Here is a 21361-nt window from a genome sequence, read left to right on the forward strand (position 1 = left end):
TGGGACTCGCATCCAGCGGTTTTGGTTTCAATCTTGCCCCGAGAAAAGTTACCCGACACAGTGGACACCACTTCCCCTCTGAATGCCTCCAGCCAGTGTTCCCAGCAGCCCCCCACCAGGCCGGAATTCCTGCTCTCTTATCTCATTCATCTGTTTTACCGTCACAGCTCAGGGCCTCGACCGACTTTCAGTATTTTAGGAATGCTGATGCGCTGCCTTGCAGACACGCTGGCACTAAAAATAGACGTTTACAGGCACGTCAGCGTGTGAGCAGTTTTTATCTACAGCTCAGATTGTTCTGAGTTTATGGCACATCATTGTTTTGTGTGTGTGTAGGTAAATGTAGATCTACAGTCAGACTGAGAAGGTTTACAGAACAGGAAAACATCAAATCTTGAGTTCAAATTAGGGAACATTTGAAAGTGTTAGAGGAAATCGAGGAACTAAATCCAGTGATGGAATGTAACTGAGTACTTTTACTCAAGTACTGCACTTATGTAGAATTTTATATACATTATATTTTCACTCCACCACATCTGGGAGCCAAATATTGTACTTTTTTACTCCATTTAAGTCATTAAATGCCTTTAGTTACTGGTTTCCTACGGATTTTATGATGAATTGGAGCCAACGTGTTATTAAAGTAATTTACTTTAATGACACTGTCTCCAATAGTGAGAAAAATGCTGAAATAAATGATCAGGCTGATAATCAGTCGACCCATACTGTAGCGGAGTATATGTCTTAAGTCCCTTTCCTATTGTTGACTTTCACTCTTACCAGCGTAATATTTAAACATGATATCTTCTCAAGTATGACTTTTGGGGTACTTTTCACAACACAGAAGGAATCACACCAGACGTCTCCTTGCTCTTAGAATAACTTTTATTTATTTTACTTTACAAAGAGGTCTCCACCAAAGCTCTCCGTAACTGAATCTATATTCAAATACAAACAATCTGTGAATAATCTATTCAGACAGTGGGGCTAAATGTTTGACAGGGGGGCGGTCAGAAGGTACCAATGGATTTCAGGCAAAAACAGCAACAAAATGTCTAACACCAAAGTCTTTTTTTTTTTTGTCCAAACATTTGGATCAACACACATCCTGCATCAGGTCAGAAATGGCAATGATTAAAATGTGCAATAAAACCAACGGTGGCAGTCTTGACAACGTCTTTTTTTGGCCTCTGGCGTCAGAGCAGAGGAGCACTTGTTGACACCGCAGCTATATGCATGCCGTGATGTCATCACTGACTCACATGTGCTGTTGACAAAAGTCCCCTGGCCAGCCGAGGATGACACTAACATAACGGCATGACCCGCGGTGAAGATGTAGGCTGGAATGAGTGGGGGGGGAGAGATACATGTGTCGCTGCTGTGGGCACGCACACAAACGCACTATCACACAAACTCATAGGCATGTCGCTTTGGAATGATGGCAGGGGTGGGTCACATTTGGAGTTATAGGAGTCGGTCATGATGATTACGTATCCCAGGGGACTGTGGGACTCTTCATTAAGTGGAGGCCTTGAAGGGCACCCTGGGTCTTCTTGGTATGACACGGCTGTAACAGTTGGCTAAATTGGGATGTAATGAGAGAATAATGGCAGCGAGATGTGGAGGGAAAAGCTATCTACTTGGCATTGGATATCGGTCAGCTGGCACTGAGTGAAGTGTTCTGTGTGATCGTATGGGTTTCAGCAGAATGCCTATTGGCCTCTGGGTGCTTTCTTGGGGAAAAAAAGGGGGCAGGTGCAAAGTTACAAAGGCAAACACTGCTCTCTAGTGGGCATACAGTATATAAACAAAAAGACAAGAAGGGGCTTTTAAGAGCTTCGGCACTCAAAATACAATCATCGAAGAAAAGAACGTGAAGAATAAAGCACTTTTTTTGTGAAAATCTACATATGCATCATCCATAACTTAATATAACAACAAATAGTATCTGTGAACTAGAAAAACTTGAAATCTTACAATGGGACAAAAGTGTTGACGAAGCCTCTAAGTGATCAAATCTCATCAGGTATCCCCAACAGAGGGAACTGTAATACTGATCGCTGCATACTACAGCATGTGACGGTTGAGTATAATACCACATTTGGTAAAATTACATGCCTCTCTCTCTCTCTCTCTCTCTCTTTTTTAGAATCATCTGATCAGAGACAGTGACGTTAAAACATCAGAATCAGGATCGGTTAAAGGGACAACTCACCCCAAAAACAAAATATTGTTCCCATTACCTGTAGCGTGACTTATCCACATAGTTTGCTTTGTTGTGAGCTGCAGAATTTTGGAGACACCAGCTGTAGAGATGTCGGCCTTCTCTTGTATATAATGCATCAAGATGGTACTTGGCTTGTGGTACAAAAAAAAATATTTTACAAACTTACTTCTCTCTCTAGAAATCATGACCCAGTTACTCAAGATAATCCACAGACCTTGTTGTGAGTTGTTTCATGTAGGAACTATTTTCCTTATGCATCACCATGCAGAAAGAAAGTGTGCAATTACTCATGGAATAGAGGCCAAGCCCCCAGGAGGAGAGCCAGGCTTTGAAGCCAACTTTTGTAGAGGCCAAACAGTACAATCACATCACGTGATGCACCCGAGCCAAAATGACACTTACACTGTGAACGAAGCGGCTGTAAAATGGTGGATAATTATTTCTGAGCATCAAAACCCTTGTGAAATGAGCCATTCAGTCCAATAAACTTTGGGAAGTCTAGAAGAGCTGCGAGATTAAAGTATTTGACCTCTATTGAAGTTAGCCAGGTGCTAAACCAGAAGTTAGCTGGCAAAGATGCTCTTTGGGCCCCACAACACGGAAGATCCGGGTACTTTTTTAGCTGGGAAGTTGAGCAATTTTGACTTTGTGTGCTACTGTGGGCTGCGTACAGGTTTTAATGTAACACCCTTGATAGAGGCTACTGAACTAATCCTGTTTATGCTATAGCTCAGCACAGGGGGCCGCCATTAATGTTTACAAATCAACAGCAATGTCTCTTTCCAGAAATCATGACTTGATTACTTCAGATAAACCACAGACCTTGCTGTGAGCATTTTACTGTTGGGACTATTTTCCGTCAGCCGACTACAAGGGAAAGGTCCATCTACTCAACTACTTAATGGCGTCCTCCTTGACTGATCTCTAATGCTTCCTAGCCTGGTTAGCTAGTCTCTTGCCCATGAGTGACTGCATGCCACCTACTGCATGGTGATACAGGGAGAAAATAGTTCACACCTGAAACTGCTCACAATAAGGTGTGTGGATTATTTTGGGTAGGTACATTAACTGTTATTCTTTTGCCCCTTTTGGTGCCATTCAGTTCCACTACAGTCAAGAGAAGGCAGACATCTCTACAGCTGATGTCTCCAGAACTTTGCAATTCCCACAAAAACAATCTGGGTGGATGAATATCACTGCAGATGAGAGGAAAGACATGTTTGTCTTTGTTTTGGGGTGAACATTTCCCTTTAATCTATCATGTGCCATGAAAGCTGGCATTGATTTTGCTATCAAAGCTTTGGCAGATCAGATGAAAGGTGAGGGTCTGTAAATCACACATTTACAGACCAGCGTCATCAGGACGACCTAAATGTCCAGAGACTCCTCTGTTTCCCCTCTTATGATCTATATTGTTTTAGAGGAGGCAGAGGAGCATCCTTTCCTGTTTTACTGCTCAGTCTTTTGTCTTAACAGCCCAGCCAGGCTCTCTCCACACAGGATGAAGTCTTAATCTCTCCTCCCTTGAAGGGAGTGAGCAGGGAATCACAGGCAATCAGTTGAGAGGAACCAAATCTCAGAACCAGTATGTTACTGTGTACCGTATTTAGATTGGGCGCGAGGTGGAGGGGAAGAGGGTATACTATATTCCTGGCTGTCGGTCAAAAAAAAAAAAAAAAAAAAAAAAAAGCTCCTGAAGTCTGAGCCCCCGTCAGCCAGGTAACCCAAAACCTGGAGTGGGGAGTCAGCGTGGGATATGGGGAGAGGAACAATGTGGCTCTTTGTGCAAGCCGGGCAGAGAAAACAAACCGTTTCCCCTGGAAAGAGATCATGTTCAGGCTCCATCTGAGAAGACCACACAAGGCTGATCAGAGCCCTGTCTGCTGTGTACAGCAAGGAGAAGAAGAGGAGGAGGAGGAGAAGGAGGAGGAGGAGCGCATCTGGGCAGCCACACACACACACACACACACACACACACACACACACACACACACACACACACACTTCAGGGCAATGTCAGACAGGAAGAGCGAAGCATGAGCTGAGATGCTCCATTTCAGGCGCTCACTGAACACAACATCACACACCAGCCAGTAATACTCTTTGGTCCAAGACAAAATGTGTGACTGTGCTGTGTTCTTCCCCCTACAATGACTTGTGAGAATGTGGCCATCTGGGCTGCTTCCTGGGTTGGCACCCTGCTGGTCTACAGGCAGAGCGACACTCTGATGGGCTGACAGGCTGAGGGACTGGCTGGAGGGTGTTAGGACTGGCGTTGTCCACGAGAGGGCGTGGCACTGATTCTGGCACCGCCATACAGTGTTAAACAGGGAGTCTGTTCATTAGGTGGAGAGAAAAAAACCCAGAAAGAAACAGAAAGAGTAGTGAGATGTTATAGATTCTGGGCTGATTCTGCGTAATTTCCATTTCTAGCATATCTTATATCAACCCCGCCTGCTCAAGACACTCATTCCTTAATCCGCCCTTTCTACATAAACACTGAGAATGAGGCTTTTAGTCATGTCAACACTCAGATAACTGTCGCAGAGGGCACAATCAAACCAAGAACATCTGGCCTCTTTCTCTCTCACACACTAACACAGACTTTCATTGAAGCACACATATTAAACGTAAACAGACGCACACACTCGCATGTAAGGGCCAAAACCAGGGTTCTGTACTCCCTCTGTCCCAATGCGTTTTAGTTTCAAACGCTCAGCGAATACCCATGTGGTGGGATCAGATTACACGGGGCTATAAAATATCCCAAATAAAGGCAGGGAAAACTGAGACCCAAAAAAACGGGCCGTTTCCTGAGGTGAAATCCTCCAGTTGGCTGCTGATTCTGTCAGATTTTTTAAAGACTTTTTAGCAGAGGAGACAATAGAACAGGACAGCAATGTTTGGCCTCGGAGCACAGAGGTGGCGAGCTAAAGTCATTCGCATACGGCAGCCAGCTCCCATTACACACAACGCAGGGCCATAAATCCGTCTGCACGACACAAGCAGCATGCTGTGATTTCATATGTATTGGTTACTAAGGGGACGCATGAAACCACAACAAAAACCAAAGAGTAAAGTGGAAACTCATTTAGTCAGAGGGAGTCTAAGACTCAAAACATCTGCCGTATAAGATAAAGGTTTATGCTCTCTATCAGCAGCCATCGTTTTTAAACATAATTATTGAGCTGACCTTTGGAGAGGAACGTGGAGAGAAAAGCAGGCCAGTTGAAATCCAAACCATCTCCGTAATATCAGTGGATTAATCTCATGGCATACAGTAAAATGGTAACATGATCTCGTCGCGGCGAGATACAAGCGGGTGAGGACGACGGGTGGTGTTACAGCCATTTGGACTCCCAATCAGGCAAGTGAAATCAATAGGCCCTTTGATTGGTCGAAAGTAAGGAGGGATTTTCTGCGGCACTCTAACAACAACATCTGGTTGGCAGTGGACAGCGGTGGTGAGTGAAGAGAAGGAAAAGGACTGAAAGGCGAGATGAAGAGTGCTAAACTCATACATGGGAGAGACGAGCCGAAGCCAGAACAGGGTGTCATTATGACATGCGTAATCGGAGCGCTCTGGTTCTGCCCCTGTGTGTTCTAGTGAAGCCCCAGAGCTCTATCACAGCTGAGGCCTGGCTCTCATATTCACAGCGCCTTGTAGTCTGCCTGACAATCACCTCTGTCTCTGGAGCGACCTCAGAAAGACGTCTGCACGGACTCCTTGTTTATACTGCAAGACCAAGACTTTCAGGTCATTTATTCAGCCTCACTTGATCCGTCTCTCTATGTCGGTGTCAGGTGGACAGACCATCCCTTAACCTCAAGGTCACGGTTCTGTCTTAGCAGCAGCCATCTGTCCTTGTCGGGATAATGAACATATCACCTTTTCATACATCGCAAATTGCTCTGGATAAAAGCATCAGCTAATTGTTTAAAATGAAGAAATCTTTCCCCTTCCACTAAAACAGACACACACTCTAATATCTTGGCAAAACTGAGCCTACAAAACGGGCTGCCATGCAAACAAAGCATTGTGACCGTCAGGTTGTGGTGAAGTGATCGCCTTTCAAAGTGACTCTCACTGCCTGTGCCCTCCACCTCCTTTCCCTGTTGTAACCTAAGAGCCCCGAGGAGTGCCAGGTTACTGGGATTCTCTCTCTTTGGCGCCACGCTGTTTAGTGACCACGCGCATACTGTGAGACCTGTGATTAAGCTCGCCCTGTGTATGTGTGAATGTGTGTGTGCACACATTTTCCAATCCCTAGTTAAATGGCATTTAAAAATAATTGCTACTTTTTCATTTAGCCAACACAGAGTACCACATGGGTGGGTTTGCCACACAGAACAATGCAACGGGATTTAGAAAGGTTGTGCAAATACATTTGGAGTCGGCTTGGTATACTATCAAGTTTATGCTCTGATGCAGTAAATCCCACCCACTGGCTGCTTGTGGCATTTCTTCTTTGGAAACAAGGTACAGTAGTTCCCTCCCTTCTGCAGTAACATCAGATCGAAAGTCAGTGAAAGCAATGCTATCTATACTTTGCCTCGCCTTGAAACAGAATCTCTCACCTCCATCCTCTACTTATTCTGATCGCGGATTCGTAGGCACCGCCTCTTCAGAGCTGGCTCCATGTCTCCAGCACTGGGCATATTAGCAGGGCTCCGGAGGCTACCCTTGTCCCTGAGTTTGGGCAAGAGCAGCGGGGTGGTGGTCCCACCTGTCTTTGGCGCTGTGGGCAGGGCATAGGCATGGTCCTCATCAGGAACATGGGGGTCCTCTCCTACATCCCCAACTACTGCTAAGGGCTCCTCCGACTGACTGACTGGACCCTCAACCCGCACTGGACCAACAACAGAGCACTTGTTCTCTTTGATAGATTCCAGCTCACTGAGTGCAGGGTCGGAGGGTGGTGCTGGTATTCTCTGGGGTAAGGAGGAGTCCGGGCTGGCAGGTGAGGGGGACATCCCATTTGGACTGGGGTCCCGAGATGTCAGGGCAGAGAGCGTAGCATCGTATGGATGGCTGCTCCCAGTGGGGCTGGGCGGGGTGTTTGAAGGTGGAGTGTGGGAGTCCTGGTGATGGTAGACAGTGTCAGGTGAAGGGCACTGTGGTAGAGGAGGGGTTGGTCTGATGATGTCGTGGAGCCCTGATCTGGTACCCTGCCCTGTTCCTGACTCCCCCAACCCTGATAGATCCACCACTCCATTGGCACTGGGCCCCAGCTTCACTTGGGTCCTTTGAAGAACCCTTTGGATGACTTGTCGCTCTGACTGCTGCTGCTTATAGTCTGTCAGCCCCTCTGACTCTGGGGCCGAGCAGGGGGAGTCGTTGTAGCGTGCTCTGGGGGAGGATGATTCACTGTGGGGTGTGGATGTTGGAGAGGGAAATAACCTCTCTTTTTTAACCCAATCTGTGTCCCTTGTGCTTGGGTCAGTTGGTGAGGGGAGACCTTGAGTAAAGGTCAGTTTGTTGGCTCCCAATCTGCTGTCCCCTTCTGCAATCCCTGGAGATGACAGCCTAGTAGCCCTGGATCTACCCCTGTCTGCCCCCTCTGGCACAGGCTGGATAACACCATTGTGACTTGGAGTTTCTAGGGTTGACTTAGAAGGGACAGGAATGGGGATAGGAATGGGTATGGGAACAGGAAGTGGGACAATGATGGGATAAGGCACCAGGACAGTAGGATGGGGCAGAAGAGGGCCAAAAGAAGGGATGCCATAGTTCATCATGTGGGGCATTGGGACAGGGCCTCTTGGCATCATGTTCAGGGGAGGAGAGTGCAGGCCAGGGAAGTAGGCTCCTGGGAAAGGATGCATCATTCCTGGCGGATTCATGGAAGAGGAGGTTGGGGGCTGTAGGTGAGGAGAGTGAGGAGGTCTGTGGATCGGGCTGGAAGGGGGTCCTGGGTGTCTGGGGGGGTTGGCAAGGGGGCTTTTCAGGCCCTGAGCATGAAGAGGAGGTCTGATGAAGGGCATAGGCATTTGAGGTACCGGCTGGTGTTCCAGAGTGGGACGAGGAGGAGGTGGAGGATGTAGGGGAGTAGGGTGAGGTGACACTTCCACAGGAGGGGGATGTGGAGGAGGCTGGATGGGTCTCTCCAGTGTCCTCAGCCCAGAGACCGCCACCCTGGAATTACAAGCCTCTGAGGGGGAGATGGAGGTTGATTCTGCTGATGCATGGTTCGGCGTAGGGCCTTTAGGTGAAAGGTTTCTATGACGTGCTTCTGCAGCACCGCTGCTGCTGCTCCAAGACTCAGGAGTGAGAAGCTTCTGTCCAGTCCCGATGCTGTCCGCCCTCCCCTCCTGGCTGGGTCTGCTTGGGCTGGAGCTGGTGAGAGCAGCGCGGGCTTCTCGGTAGAAAACATCCATCTTGTACTGGTTCAGACACTTGGTGCTGCAGAACTGGAGTCGCTCCTCGCCAGACCCAAAGTCCAGGTATTCTTTAGTGTGACGGACATGCTTGCACCAGTCACACACCTGTGGCACAGGGGAGAGAGACTGTGGGGGGTTATTGAAGTGAAGGATCCTAGCTATAAACTTTTAAGGCCAAGTTCACCAAAATTTTAAATTCAGTCATTATCTGAGAAAGTCAGGGAAAAGTTTGAAAACATTTCTGGAGCTTCAGAGCAAAATAGCATTGCAGAATTGTGTGTAAATATCGTCTTTTCAAACAAGTTTGGGATTTTTGGACTTCTGGAGTCATGAATTACACAAGATGAGCTGTATGGAGCCATTTTGTGTTGTTTTATGTTTGTTTTTTTCACGTTTTTGAACAAGCTCCCCTCTACATTAGATGTTTGCGAAAAAGGTGTTTTGCTGTGAAGCTCCGGAAATGTTTTGTGGACTCAAAACTTCTCCTGACTTTCATGGGTTAGCGTGAATTACCCTGTAGCCTGAGGGTGAGTAGATAATGACCGATTTTTTGTTTTAGGGTGAACGGTTCCTTTAAGACTTTTGTACAAATATACAGCAATGCGAGACGGGCTGACTTCATCCCAGCCTCTTAAGGTGAGAAGACCGCAAGCTACATGAGCATAAAACTGTTTTAATCTTGTAATTTCATAGCATATTCATGATAATACTTTGCATTTGAAAACAAAAGATACATTGATAGTGTCCTCTTACTCTGACATTGCTGTTTATCTTCAATACCAGTCTGGGCGAGTCCTCTGTGTGAGGGTGCTGAGGGGATCTCTCACCGTGGAGGTCTTCATCTCTGGCCTGACAGGGGAAAACCCACAGACACACATGACATGAACCCCTGTGAGGCAGCTTGTCAGACCTGAGTTCACACTACATTTGATGGATCCATTCTCTGATTTGTTATGATGCCATACTGGAATCATTCTGTGGTCATTAAACCAAATTTGAGCTTCTCATATAACAAGTTCAAAAAATAGCTTCAAATGAATTGCCTTGTCATCAAGGTTAGAAGCAGTTTGAGTGTTATGCGTGGCACCAAAGACTAAAAGGTCAGTACAACAAAAGGAAATCACTAGTGTTGTGAAACAGATACAACTCTACAACTGAGCAGAGAGATAATGCAGGTGATGTATTGTCATATTATTAATGGCCTTGACAGTATTAATATAGGAAATTCCTCTTGATTCATGTAAGCTGATCTTCTGCGGATCTGAGTGCTCCCCCTTCTCTGTGACCCATTGAGTCGTGTTGAGTTACGAAACATGAGGCAGCTGAAGGTAAGGTATGCACTGAAAGTGGACACCTCGCCCCAGGCCTCCTGGCTTTCCTCTCAGACAAGCAGCGACAAGCCAACGGCAATGCTTTCTTCCCCGCCTACGAAAAACTAGAGGGCTTGTTGCACACAGTCTGTTCAGCCCCTTCTTTTTGTCTCCGTTGTCTTGTGAATATACCTACCACAGTATAAACAACAGTGAGGGTGAAAGGGGATACAGCTGCCTGTCACACCGCACCTCTAAAGAGGGTATATCGGTGTCGTAATGGAAGGTGAAAAATCATGGCAATGTGCATCAGAGCGGTTCACCAGAGTTGCAGCTTTCCTGTCCTCCAGACCAAAGCCACTTAATGGCCGGCCCCTCCTCCATTAACGAGAAACTGATACCAAGTGTCCTCTACAAACTTTGACCTCCCACCCACCATTCCTATACTGGCTTCTCAATAATAACCAGAAAGCGTGTTCTCAGAGATCGCCCCTCTCTAAATTCCTGTAAATTAATCTGTCAGTTATGACCTCATAAGTATCTGTTTCGGAAGGTCCATTTACCTGACAAAAACCACCTGATGCTTGCTTCTCCTGTGTACGGAGAGTGACACAGATGGCACAAACTGTCCATGAACAGAACCTCTGTGTGTGTGTGTGCAATCTACTGAACACTCACCAAAGTAGGGAGAAGCCATAACTAAATGTTTATAACTGCTCACAGTGATTGCTGATATGTCTTGTATACATATTGCCTTTACCACTCACCTTATTGCGTTTGAAGTAGGCCCGTCTGCAGGCGGCAAAGCACTTCTCACTGCAGAAGCTCTTAAGCTCCGAACCCATACACAGGGAGTAGCGTTTCACCCCTTCCTTCTGGCACCAAACACACACTATCTGCACATTCTGTACATCTTCCACTGTGGGAGAAAAGCAGTAAAAAAAAGTTAAAGTGTGCAGCTTTGCTCAAACAACTCAGTTCCAAACGATGTTTTTGTGGCTGTGGGGTTCAGAGAATCTTTTGAAGAGTGTTGGTGTTGATTTTTTGGAGGATTTCAACAGTGATATCAAGTCTCTACCTCTCAATATCTTTGAAGAGCTGAAGCTAAGTTCAATGGACCAATAGTTACTCAGTCTCACTGGAGCTCAGGTGACATGATCAAGTTGTGCTCTTTTTTAATCGGAACTGATCATTTAGCCAATTATCTATGTCAGTATCTTAGTATGTACCTTAGTGTGAATTAATTAAAGAAGTCTCAGGGCAATTTTCTCTCACAGAGTCTACAGAGCCCACTTGTTCTAGGGTAAGGGTCATCTGCACCACCGCTTTGTGCACTTTTCCACAAAATTAGCTCTGGTTTCAAGATTTTGGAGCCTTGGTGCTATCTAGCAAACTAGCCAACACTCCCACCACTTTTGAGTGCAACCACTGTAACCATAGATGTGTGATTAACACAGTAAAGTCTGCAGTGGATTTTTATAGCTCCCTTAACAGCACGTGAAATATCAGCTGATCAATGCATTCGCATAATATGTTATCATCTTTGTCAACCCTAGAGGAAAGATAAATATGTTAACTCAAAAGTTTAGTGTTTATCTGTGTGGCTTTTCCTTGACATACTAAATATAGCTGTGGGTCATTAGTTACACAATGAGCATCATCCTGGAGAACATGATACGACCGCCTCGGTTCAAACTTCAGGTCAAACTAAACCAACTATTTTTTGGTTCCACCTGCAACATAAACTTGTTGAGATCAAGTGGCTGTCTTATTGAATTAACTGTTGCTTTAGCAACATGAATCACTGGACAGACAACAAACCAAACACAAATGACTGTTTACATGTCTTTTCTGAATGTTTAGGGGCCATGAGGAGACTTCTGAAACCAATACTTGCTCCATCCACCCAGCTGACCCTGCACTCTGACTTTTCCCATATAAACACAACACAAGTCATGCGTTACGTGTGCATGTGTGAATCTGGGGGCAGCGCTGCTATGAGCAAAAATTTCTGCATGTGTTGTCCCATGGCACACTACCTGCTGATGGCTTTATAAGGGGGACGATAACCGGTGCACCCTTGTGTTCTTTCGGGGTGGTCAGGGATAAACTCGTGGAGGAAGAGGAGGGTGAGGAGGAGGAGGGGACGCCGGAGGACTCTCTCTCTCCGCTCTTCATGGCGAGGACCGAGTGACTTACTTTGGCGTCCATGCTCTTGGGTTTTGGCAATGAGTTTTCTGAAAGACACAAAAAACCCAACTGTGATGCAAATGACCCGGAGTTTTCACGTAACACAATCGTATAAATGTGTCAGCACCGACACTGTTATAGCTCTTGCATCGATGCCAAACGTACTCAGAAAACAATAGATGTATCTGAATGAATGAAACGTGAGAAGAGTATGTCTAGCACATTCGATCAGTGACTCAGAGTGTCTGCACCCCGACCTGCAGAACCTGTTGGTGTAAACTCTAGACCGCTCCGCCACTTCCCCTCACCTTTTAGCACCGACACGTGCTGACGCCTCTCTCTGTAGTTTCTGATCTCGTTGGCCTCCGACTCTCTGAGATCCACCTTGTCGTAGCCGTACCATCCCAGCAGCTCGTTCATGGTGCTCTCTGCGAACGTCTGCCCGGGAAAAAGGCAGAAAACAAATCGCAAATTAACCTTCCATGTAAAGGGATAGGGTAACTGAGCCACGGCCTGCCTGCAAATGGGAAATTGTGAGCGTACATGTCCGGGGTTGTTAGTGGAACTTTTTATCCTATGTTAAACATAATCAGACCTCCCTACTCTGAATCAATGCGAGGGATTCTTTCTCAGCCCCAGCCCCGGTCGGAGAAATGAATACGGGCACAGTGGAGTACAGTATGACGCTTTTTTCCATGATGTGTTCAAGTTGTTTACCCTTGCTAAATCTGAGACGGAAAGGTTTAAAACCTAACACCAGTGTGAAATCTATGAATCATCCTTTGTTTATCTCTTTTAATTGGAAAAAAGAGGGAGAAAAGAAAACTGTTCTCCACAGATGGGATGTGTGGTCCCTTTTTTTTTTTTTTTTATTACGACCAGATGAAAAAAAAAAAGAAAAGCACAAAGGTCTCTCTCTTTATCCACCCACCTCCCTCTCTCTCTCTCTCTCTCTCCCTCTCTCTCTCTCTCTCCCTCTCTCCCTCTCTGTGGCATTGGGAGAACCGGATTGGAGGAGAAACCCGATCCGGAACGGGCAGAAATCAGAGCGGGACACCCTACACCACGGCGAGGTCCCACGGTTCTCGGAAATGCCCCACTCCTCTCCATTCGTCTCCCTACACTGTCCACCACTCTCTCTCTCTCTCTCTCACTCTCCTTCCCCCTGTCCCTCTCCTTGTCTCTCTTCCTCTCCGCTGCCCTCCCTCACCTCCCATCTTCACCATCCTCCCCTCCACTCCAGCACCTTCTAGGCCTGACACCCGACACAGCGCCGCCTCTCAGGTTTCACCCTTTTCCAGCATAGCCAGCCTGCTGTGGTGGTGTTGTAGTGCTGTAGTACCGACTGCACATTCTTTCCCCTGCTTTCCTCACTCCGACCTCTGCTCTGCACTAGGGCCTCCAAGAAATGGATCTCTTCCCTCGCTTGCTCACTTTTCTGCTGTGTATGTGTGCGCGTCTGGGAGAGTGTGTGGGTGAGCGGTATCATATCCAGCTAAATATGCCTAACGATGATTAAAGTTAAGTATCCGGTGTCTGGTGCTGCGCTCGGGGCTGACGTGGAGGGAGTAGGTACGAATGTGGTGTTGAAACAGATGTATTACAGAGACAACACTCGGCTGGACCTCAGCTGAGCTCCAAAATCTGTTCCCCTGCCTGCCTGCCTTCCTGTCTGTCTTTTTTTTCTTCCCCTCTCTGTGTCTTTCTTTTGCCCTTTCATCATTTGACTACAGTTTTTTTTTTTTTTAAAGGTGCAACCATCACCCAAAATGGGCCACAAAGAAATTTCACATTAAAGGGGCATTGTGTAGTTTTTGAGGGGGGAACCTAAAACTCTGATTTTTAATATTAACGTCATTAATGAGGCAATAATATGAACAAAAATATATGTTTCTTTTCTTCATGACCGAATAAACAAGCTGTTTTCAGCGGAAAATAGTCCGCAGAGCACTGCTTGAAGCTGGAAAGGTGGCAGGGTCCGCCACATGTAAACAAAGCAAAACATTGAAATTGTGTTGTCCTTTAAGGTCAGTTTATTCAATCATGTAATTTTCTTTAAACATGCACATCTCCAGGACTGTTTCACATCATGTCTTAACCTTGCAGGAGGGCTACACTCCTGTCTCGTTTAAGTCTTTCTGTTTTCTTGTTAACGAAAGACGTGCAGCTTTTCTCTCTTTTTTTTTTTTATTTCACCCACCCCTCCACTTCCCACAATGTTGTTTTTGTTTCCTTTTGGCAGTTCAGACAAACATCTGCTTTGTGAGAGTGACAAGCCATATCCCAAACCACAGAGAGAGTTGCAGCCAAAGGCAACAAACCGGGGCCGACCCTGAGATCCAGCCCGGGCCGGGCTCACATCAAGCAGGGATTGCGTTTCACATGTTTTGATTAAAATTAGTTAAGTTGTAACACTACACCTCCCCTGGATATCAAGCGCTCACAATCCAAACCACTTACACAGAAAGACCACATTTCCTCTCTCTCACGAAAAGGCCAGAATCTCCTCCTCCCCGGTAAAAAAAACTGCTTGTCTTTTTAGATTTCTGAGTTGCTGCTTGAAGGAGGTTCAGATATCCCTTACCACCGCAGTCAATGCTCTCAGATAGCCTCTGTCCAAACCCAAACAAAGCAGACAATCCATGGATTAGTTTCCATGCAGTAACGGGCTCATAATGGTGGGAGGGAGTCACGTCTGTTACTGTGATTTCACTCAGTATTGCCTTTTAAAAATCAAGCAACAGAGGGCAGATTCCTTTTCATCCTTTAATTAAAATCCCGTGATAGAGCTTTAGTGTTTGAGTGTGAGGCTGAGGTTGGGCTATTTACGGGATATAAATACCCCCTCTTCTTCTTTTGGAAGGAGTGAGGGCAAGCCTCTGTGGTGGAGCAAGTGTGCGCACTGAGAGTGAGCGGGGAAGAAGTGACGCACATCTGGATCTCCGCTGGACATTAGTGTCCGGCCACAGCTGGCCTGACATGGCGTCACGGGAAGGCGAAGGCCAGCCTAGTCTTCCTCACTGCAAACATGGAGCCTATAATTAAAACGTCCTGTGACAGTGTGCGTCACATTTTGAGTTTATATTTATATCTTTTAAAAATAAAAAAAGAAATCTTTTACATTTTGGTTTGTTGTGCAAACTTTTTTTTAATCCATTTTTTTTATAAACTAAAACTTTATAAATATTTAACACAATTGTGTAATAGTTTGCGTAAAAGACACAAGCAGAGCATTCATTCACAACAAACAGTTTGTGATTATTGGCAGCATTGATTCGTGCGCAGTTGACTCACAGCAGGGACACTTCGTGTGCGTAAAGAAGTTCACTTGGTCAATAACAAAAAAGACAAACTCTCACCTTCATCTCCTGGTTGATCTCCCTCTTTACGGGGTGCGCAGGTTTCCTGCTGCGTTTATTTTCCGGTGGTCTTCCTTTCTCCATCTCTGGCATAGTCCTGGTTCTGGCTGGATCCGATCCGGATCAGTGTCGCTGCGCGTCCAGCCGGAGGAGTTTCTGTTTTTATTCGCGGAGTGGCTCCGAGGGAAAGCTGTCACTCCCGGTGACAGCGGCTGTCATTCCCGGCCGTCTGAGTCCCTCATCTGGGGCTTCCCACCATACGAGTCCACTGAACACGCGTGCGCTCCAGGCTGGAGGCTCCGCCGCCGAACAATCAGCGCTCTCTCCCCTCCGACACCGTCAACACCTGGCGGCGACGACAACACAGCATCCGGTGATAACTTTCAGAGTAAAGGAACGTGTTTTTAGAATAGCAAAACCAATAATCAACAACTTAAGTAGGAACTATTTTTTGTTGTTTGTGTTTATTGTTTGTTTTACTGATTATTGCCTTATCTAGATCTTAAAGTACTTTTGTTTGTTCTGTATATTTGTTAAGTTTAATTATGTTTTTACTTTATCATTTACATATTTTGTGTAACAAGTATTTTGTTTGTTGTCGGGGGCACCTGAGTTTATATATAGGGGCAGCTCCATTTTTTTGTTTACCAGAGAATGAGAGGGATGCAGGAAGTCACGATTTCTTTGTTTCTCGCACTTGCTTGCTTGAATTTGAAGAACTGAACATAAGAAACCTCAACACTTTGCATGGACAGCAGGCTTATTTAGCCTGCATTCATTAGTTTGGTTCTAAGGTTGATTTTGATATTTTTGGATGAATGACCACTTTAACTTTATTATGTCTTTAAACCAAATAGAATTGCTTGATTGATTTGAAGATTTGTGGTCAACAGGTATCACTATTTATATCTTAAAACCTTTCAAAATGATAACTTTGTTGGTTGAGACTTTTGTTTTTCCTTTCAACAATCTGAAGGTGAACTCCACTTTGATATAAACCTGAGAAAAACTATCCACTAACACGTCCCTGATCACAACTTAAACGGATATACTCATTTTAGACAAATGTTAAAACAGTTTTGAAAGAGCATGAAACGAACAACTTAAAAATCGCTTAAAAAATAATCCCTTTAACAACATTAATACTGTAATCTACACATCAAAAAGAGGGCAAACGTAGCTAAACTTTTATGTTCTGTAATACCCTTTTGACACACACGTTTCCGCTTTTATTTTAAAAGCTAGGTTCTCTCGCTTCCTGTTTCGTTTGAGCTCTCCCTGTGCAGCTTGACAGTGCCCTCTCCAGTGAGGGAGGGGAAGGGAGGGGAAGGGAGGGCCCTCTCCGTTGCTGTAACCCAACACCTGGCGCCCACCCCTCCCAAATCTCAACAGATACATTTCATAAGGAATGCAAAGACTGTGTTTTATCTGCGGGGACACAGTACAAACACTGTACAAATACTCTTGTCCTAAAATAAAGAGATGAAAAGAGCGCGGTGAGTTAAATGATACCATGGCAGAATGCATGGGGCTTTCTCAAATGGCATCTGTTTGATCAGTGCCTGTGTGTCAGTGTGTGTGTATGTGTGTGTGTCTTTGACTGTGTGTGTGTGTGTGTGCTGCACATAAAACACCTGAAATGTCCCATGTTTGGCCCTTGAGCTTCCCTTTGCCTGAGGAAGAGTACCACATGCCTGCGGGGATTCACATATGTGGGTGATGTGTGTTTGAACATAAACATTTGTCCCATGTTATTCTTGATGCTAAAGGCCAGAGGCTTTATTGCAGTATCATGTTTCCAGGCTGGTGATGGAAAGATGGAGACGATCAGGTTGCATCGAGCACCATAAACAAACCTCAATGTTATTTCAGACAAGTTGGACAACTTTATTTTACAACTATTTTACTTTTTATTGCTAAGTTCATATAGGTTTTTTTTTTTTTTTATTTTAAACTCCAGAGTTTAAGTAGCATCAGGTTCACAATCCTACTGTGAGGAATTTATATGACAAAGTTAAATAAATATGGAGGGAAACTGGACTTAATTGTCTTTACTGCTTCCTTAAACCACCCATCAAATTCTAAAACTCCTTACAAACGAAGGCTGCTAACTGCTGCTAACTGTAGCTGCCGTTACATAGTTCGTTTAGCAACGCAGCTAGCAATCTGGACAGTGAACTTAGAACACCACGGGAGAGTTGTAGTTGTTCGCACACAAGTAGGAGGACGGGGGGTTAGTTTGTTGGCATGCTAACTTCAGTTTATATCTCTACAACACACTAAGATGTCTTTTACATAATATAAGAACTCATGTTTCTTCACATTCTGTTGGTAATTTTAGTTTATTTTAGTGTGTATTAAACTCTTACCTCCTTTAAATGTCGCTTTCGTAGAACTTTCACTGAACCGCATGCAGGGAGACAGTCAGGTAGACAGACAGGCGGGAACAGGAGGCCTGTTTCAGAACCTCTCTCCTCCCCGTCTCCAGCCGTCCTCGTTTTGCTCTGGTTGGAGGAATCCAGGGACCACGCTCGTGTAAACAGAAACCCGATCCAGTGCGCAGGGCTTGGGTTTCGGCCCCTCGTACACCCGCTGATGATACCCGATCTGGCCCGGCTTTGGGAACAGGGCTTATCTGATGCCTCACAAAAGGCCCCTCTCTCCGGCTCTCCATAACAGCGCACATCTGGTGCCTCTGCAGGGAGCACTGTCCCTGCTCTGGGTTCCTCTGGGGGGGGTGAGAGTGGGGATAAGACTCAGAAATCCACTTACACAAATGATTGACTATTTATAGGTCTAAAGTTACAATCCCCCAACATCTGGACCGAATGATAAAAATTGGCCACTTTGTCTATCATTATTTGCATTATTGTCCGCAGAGCGAACATACCCTGTCAATTTAAAAGATGACTGAATATGGTTGTAGTCTGAGCAAACAGTATGGTCTCCTGTGGTTTAAAGTTATGTGTTTTCTCCATTAGGGGGCGATGTCCACCCATCGGTTCTGAATAGTTGTGCCAATGAATCTAGCCCGGTGTTTTCCCTGTATCGAATTACATGCAGATACAGTCATGATGAAGGCAGCTGTGTTTCTGGTCCAGTGATTAAATGAATCGAGCCGGAGCGTAAAAAAAACAAAACTGCAAATTGCATTTACATTTTACAATAATATCTTTGACACTTTAACCCATAAAACACCTGAAATAAATGACACAAACTTGAATCAGAATATAACCACAATAAACATGTTGCAAGTTAAAGGTGCAGTATGTAGTTTTGGGGATGAACATTTTAATCAGGAGACAAACATCTTCATTGACTGTTTTTTTTTTTTGTTAATGCCATAACAAACTCATGACTGAATAAACTGGATAAACAAAATGACCTTAAAGGACAACAACGTTTCATACTATTCAACTTTGATCAGTGGTGGCTGACCCTGCCACCCTTCTAGCTTCTAGCTAACAGTGTTCTGGGGCCTTATTTTCCTCTGAGAGTAGCTTGTTTATTCAGTTAAGGAACATTTTTTTTCTGAATTTGTATTATTACTAGTATGTATTGTATTACTACAATTACTATTATTATCAGTTTGAATGAACAGTAGCCCATAGGCCCTCTAACAGTGGGCAGCCTCTGAGGGGCAGGGGTGGAAAAAACCATATAAAGGGCACCCTGGAGGCCACTTAATCACATTTTCTTGCGCAATGGGTCACAGCAGAGGTCACTTTGTTGTCTTTTATGTATCATACAGGCACTTTGTGGTATTTATGCCTTACCACCACCACCAGCCTACAGCCCCCTCCCTCCCTGTGGGCTTATTTGTTTATTTATGTGTATTTGTTTCTTATCTCATCTTTCTTTTAACATGTTTAGGTCTATTAACTGGCGCTGAAGCACAACTGAATTATAAGGTCTACACCACACAAGTTACTTCAGGTGCAAAACATTTACTGCCAGGTTACAAATGTTGTGTAGCTATCCGACTCAGCTTACATAACAGAGGTTCATGTTGATCTGCTATATGACTAATTTTAGTCTTTGGAAAACAGTTTATGATACTCGCACGTTTAGTTAAACAAAATGATCCTCGCAGATGATCATCACTTTTGTGATTTTTGAAGTGTAAATTAAATCTCTACAAGTAAAAATCTAATGAACAGACTACATTGTGGGCACATGCGTCACGAGTACACAATTACAATACTAGTTTTCTGTAAACTGATCAATCAACAAGTTCATTTAGAGTTAGAATAATTTGCAACCAAAGTCAGACATATTTATGAGTAGATGAGTGTGCATGCTCCTGTGATGAAGTTTTGATGCCCCTGACAACCTCTGTAGTCTCATTTACCCACCACTTTAGCGCTTTATTAATAAAACTGTAGGACATTTAAAGATGTATTTTAAGTCTCAGGAGAAAACACGTAAATGTCTGAAGCCTGTCGTGATGACAGACTATATTTCAGGCTAACTGAAAACCTATTCACAAAACCCATTGACTTTGAGACGAGGGCACCAGATGTGCAGCGATGCTAACTGACTTCCGGGTTTTAGGACTAAAATTACTACACCAGTTAGATCTCATTCTAATCTGTATAAACTCCAGTTACTTTATCTGAAACACACACATTGCTCATATTCAGACATAAATGAAAACAAATCAAAATTTACCTTTACAAAAATATACAAGCCTCTCACACTTCATTTTGTGAGTCGAGCTAGCTTGCAATGCTAGAGCTACTTCCTGTTGACCAAGCTGATTGCTTCTGCCGGGGCAGCTGCTTTAACCATAGACATAAAGATGTCTATGGCTTTAACGAGATGTTTCAGGGACCGATTTACATATTCCTGAAGTCTTTAAAGGCTGAAAAAATAGTAAATAACTTTTCAGCAAATCACTAGGAAGATGCGATGGACTATTATGGAGCATGTATCCGTTACTGAGCCCCCCCCTCCCAGACACTAGGTGTCGCTATTGCCGCACTTATAGCTGAAGCCTGACGCGAGAGACAGTTCAACAGGTTGGATAAACTTTCCAGTTTGCCCTTTTTTTTATATATCTTTCGTTGGCTTTATGTGACCTTGTTGTCATCAGATTGTGAGTTTCACCATGTGAGACAGGTATTTACAGCTCCGTCATCATGTCACAGCCTAAACCAAGCAGCCATTGTAGTTGGCCAAATAACGGTGTAAATAAACAGTGTGGGTGTTATTCATGGTGACAAGTGTGACAAGTGTGTCATCCTCACGCCGTTGAGCAAGGCATTTTAAACAATCCCGGGACGTGCTTTTATAGCAGCGAAAAAGTGGGGAGATGTAGGACCGGAGTGGAGCATGGGCGCTCAGCCGGCTCCTCAAATCATCAATACATTAAACCCAAAAGTGTGCCATCGATCTCCGTCATTGAAATTCCTGCGGTCAAACCACCTTTTCCGCGGAGTTATATCACATTTCTGCATTACCCCTCGTATTTTCACCATGCCCGGCACTCTCGTCAGGACCCTACAGGCTACGTCACAGAGCTGCAGCTGGTATAAAAAGCTCCGTCTGATGCCAGCAACCACATTAGAGAGAAGCTGCGTCTGTGGGCATCCTCCTCCACCTGGCCAAAAAAAAAAAAAAACATTACTGCGAAAACTAAATAACATGTCCAAAATGACGATCGTTCAGCTCGGAGTGCTTGTGTTCGTCATATGTTTATCAACAGAGGTAAGAAGATGTTTTGTTTGTTTGTTTTTTGTTGTTGTTTTAGCTGTGAAATTGATGGGGTTGGATTTCTTTATCAGATCTTTACGCGCCGCGGATGGGGGAATGAACTGTCCGCTGATGGGGTTTATTTGACTTTATTGCTGTCTGTAGACGCTTATAATCGACTGGTCTGGATTACATCAGGC

General features: G+C 44.8%; 1 protein-coding gene across 3 annotated transcripts; it reads right to left on the reverse strand.

Annotated features, from left to right (window-relative positions):
• Window positions 1-867: 867 nt before the first annotated feature.
• LOC115574471 (sine oculis-binding protein homolog) lies at window positions 868-20344 on the reverse strand. 3 transcript variants are annotated; one of them, XM_030406018.1, is made up of 9 exons: window positions 20139-20344; window positions 17837-18195; window positions 15468-15813; window positions 12417-12546; window positions 11958-12155; window positions 10686-10837; window positions 9362-9457; window positions 6806-8713; window positions 868-4562 (listed from the first exon to the last, which is right to left on the reverse strand). In XM_030406018.1, the coding sequence occupies exons 3-8, from the start codon at window positions 15558-15560 to the stop codon at window positions 6815-6817; spliced, it is 2568 nt and encodes an 855-aa protein (XP_030261878.1). In that variant the 5' UTR covers window positions 15561-15813; window positions 17837-18195; window positions 20139-20344; the 3' UTR covers window positions 868-4562; window positions 6806-6814. The 3 variants fall into 3 exon arrangements, with proteins under 3 accessions (XP_030261878.1, XP_030261876.1, XP_030261877.1); XM_030406016.1 differs by having other exon boundaries at window positions 6806-8734; window positions 20139-20343; XM_030406017.1 differs by having other exon boundaries at window positions 6806-8734; window positions 15468-15847; window positions 20139-20343.
• Between the last annotated feature and the right edge of the window lie 1017 nt (window positions 20345-21361).

Source organism: Sparus aurata, chromosome 22, assembly GCF_900880675.1.
Source record: "Sparus aurata chromosome 22, fSpaAur1.1, whole genome shotgun sequence".
NCBI classification, from domain to species: domain Eukaryota; kingdom Metazoa; phylum Chordata; class Actinopteri; order Spariformes; family Sparidae; genus Sparus; species Sparus aurata.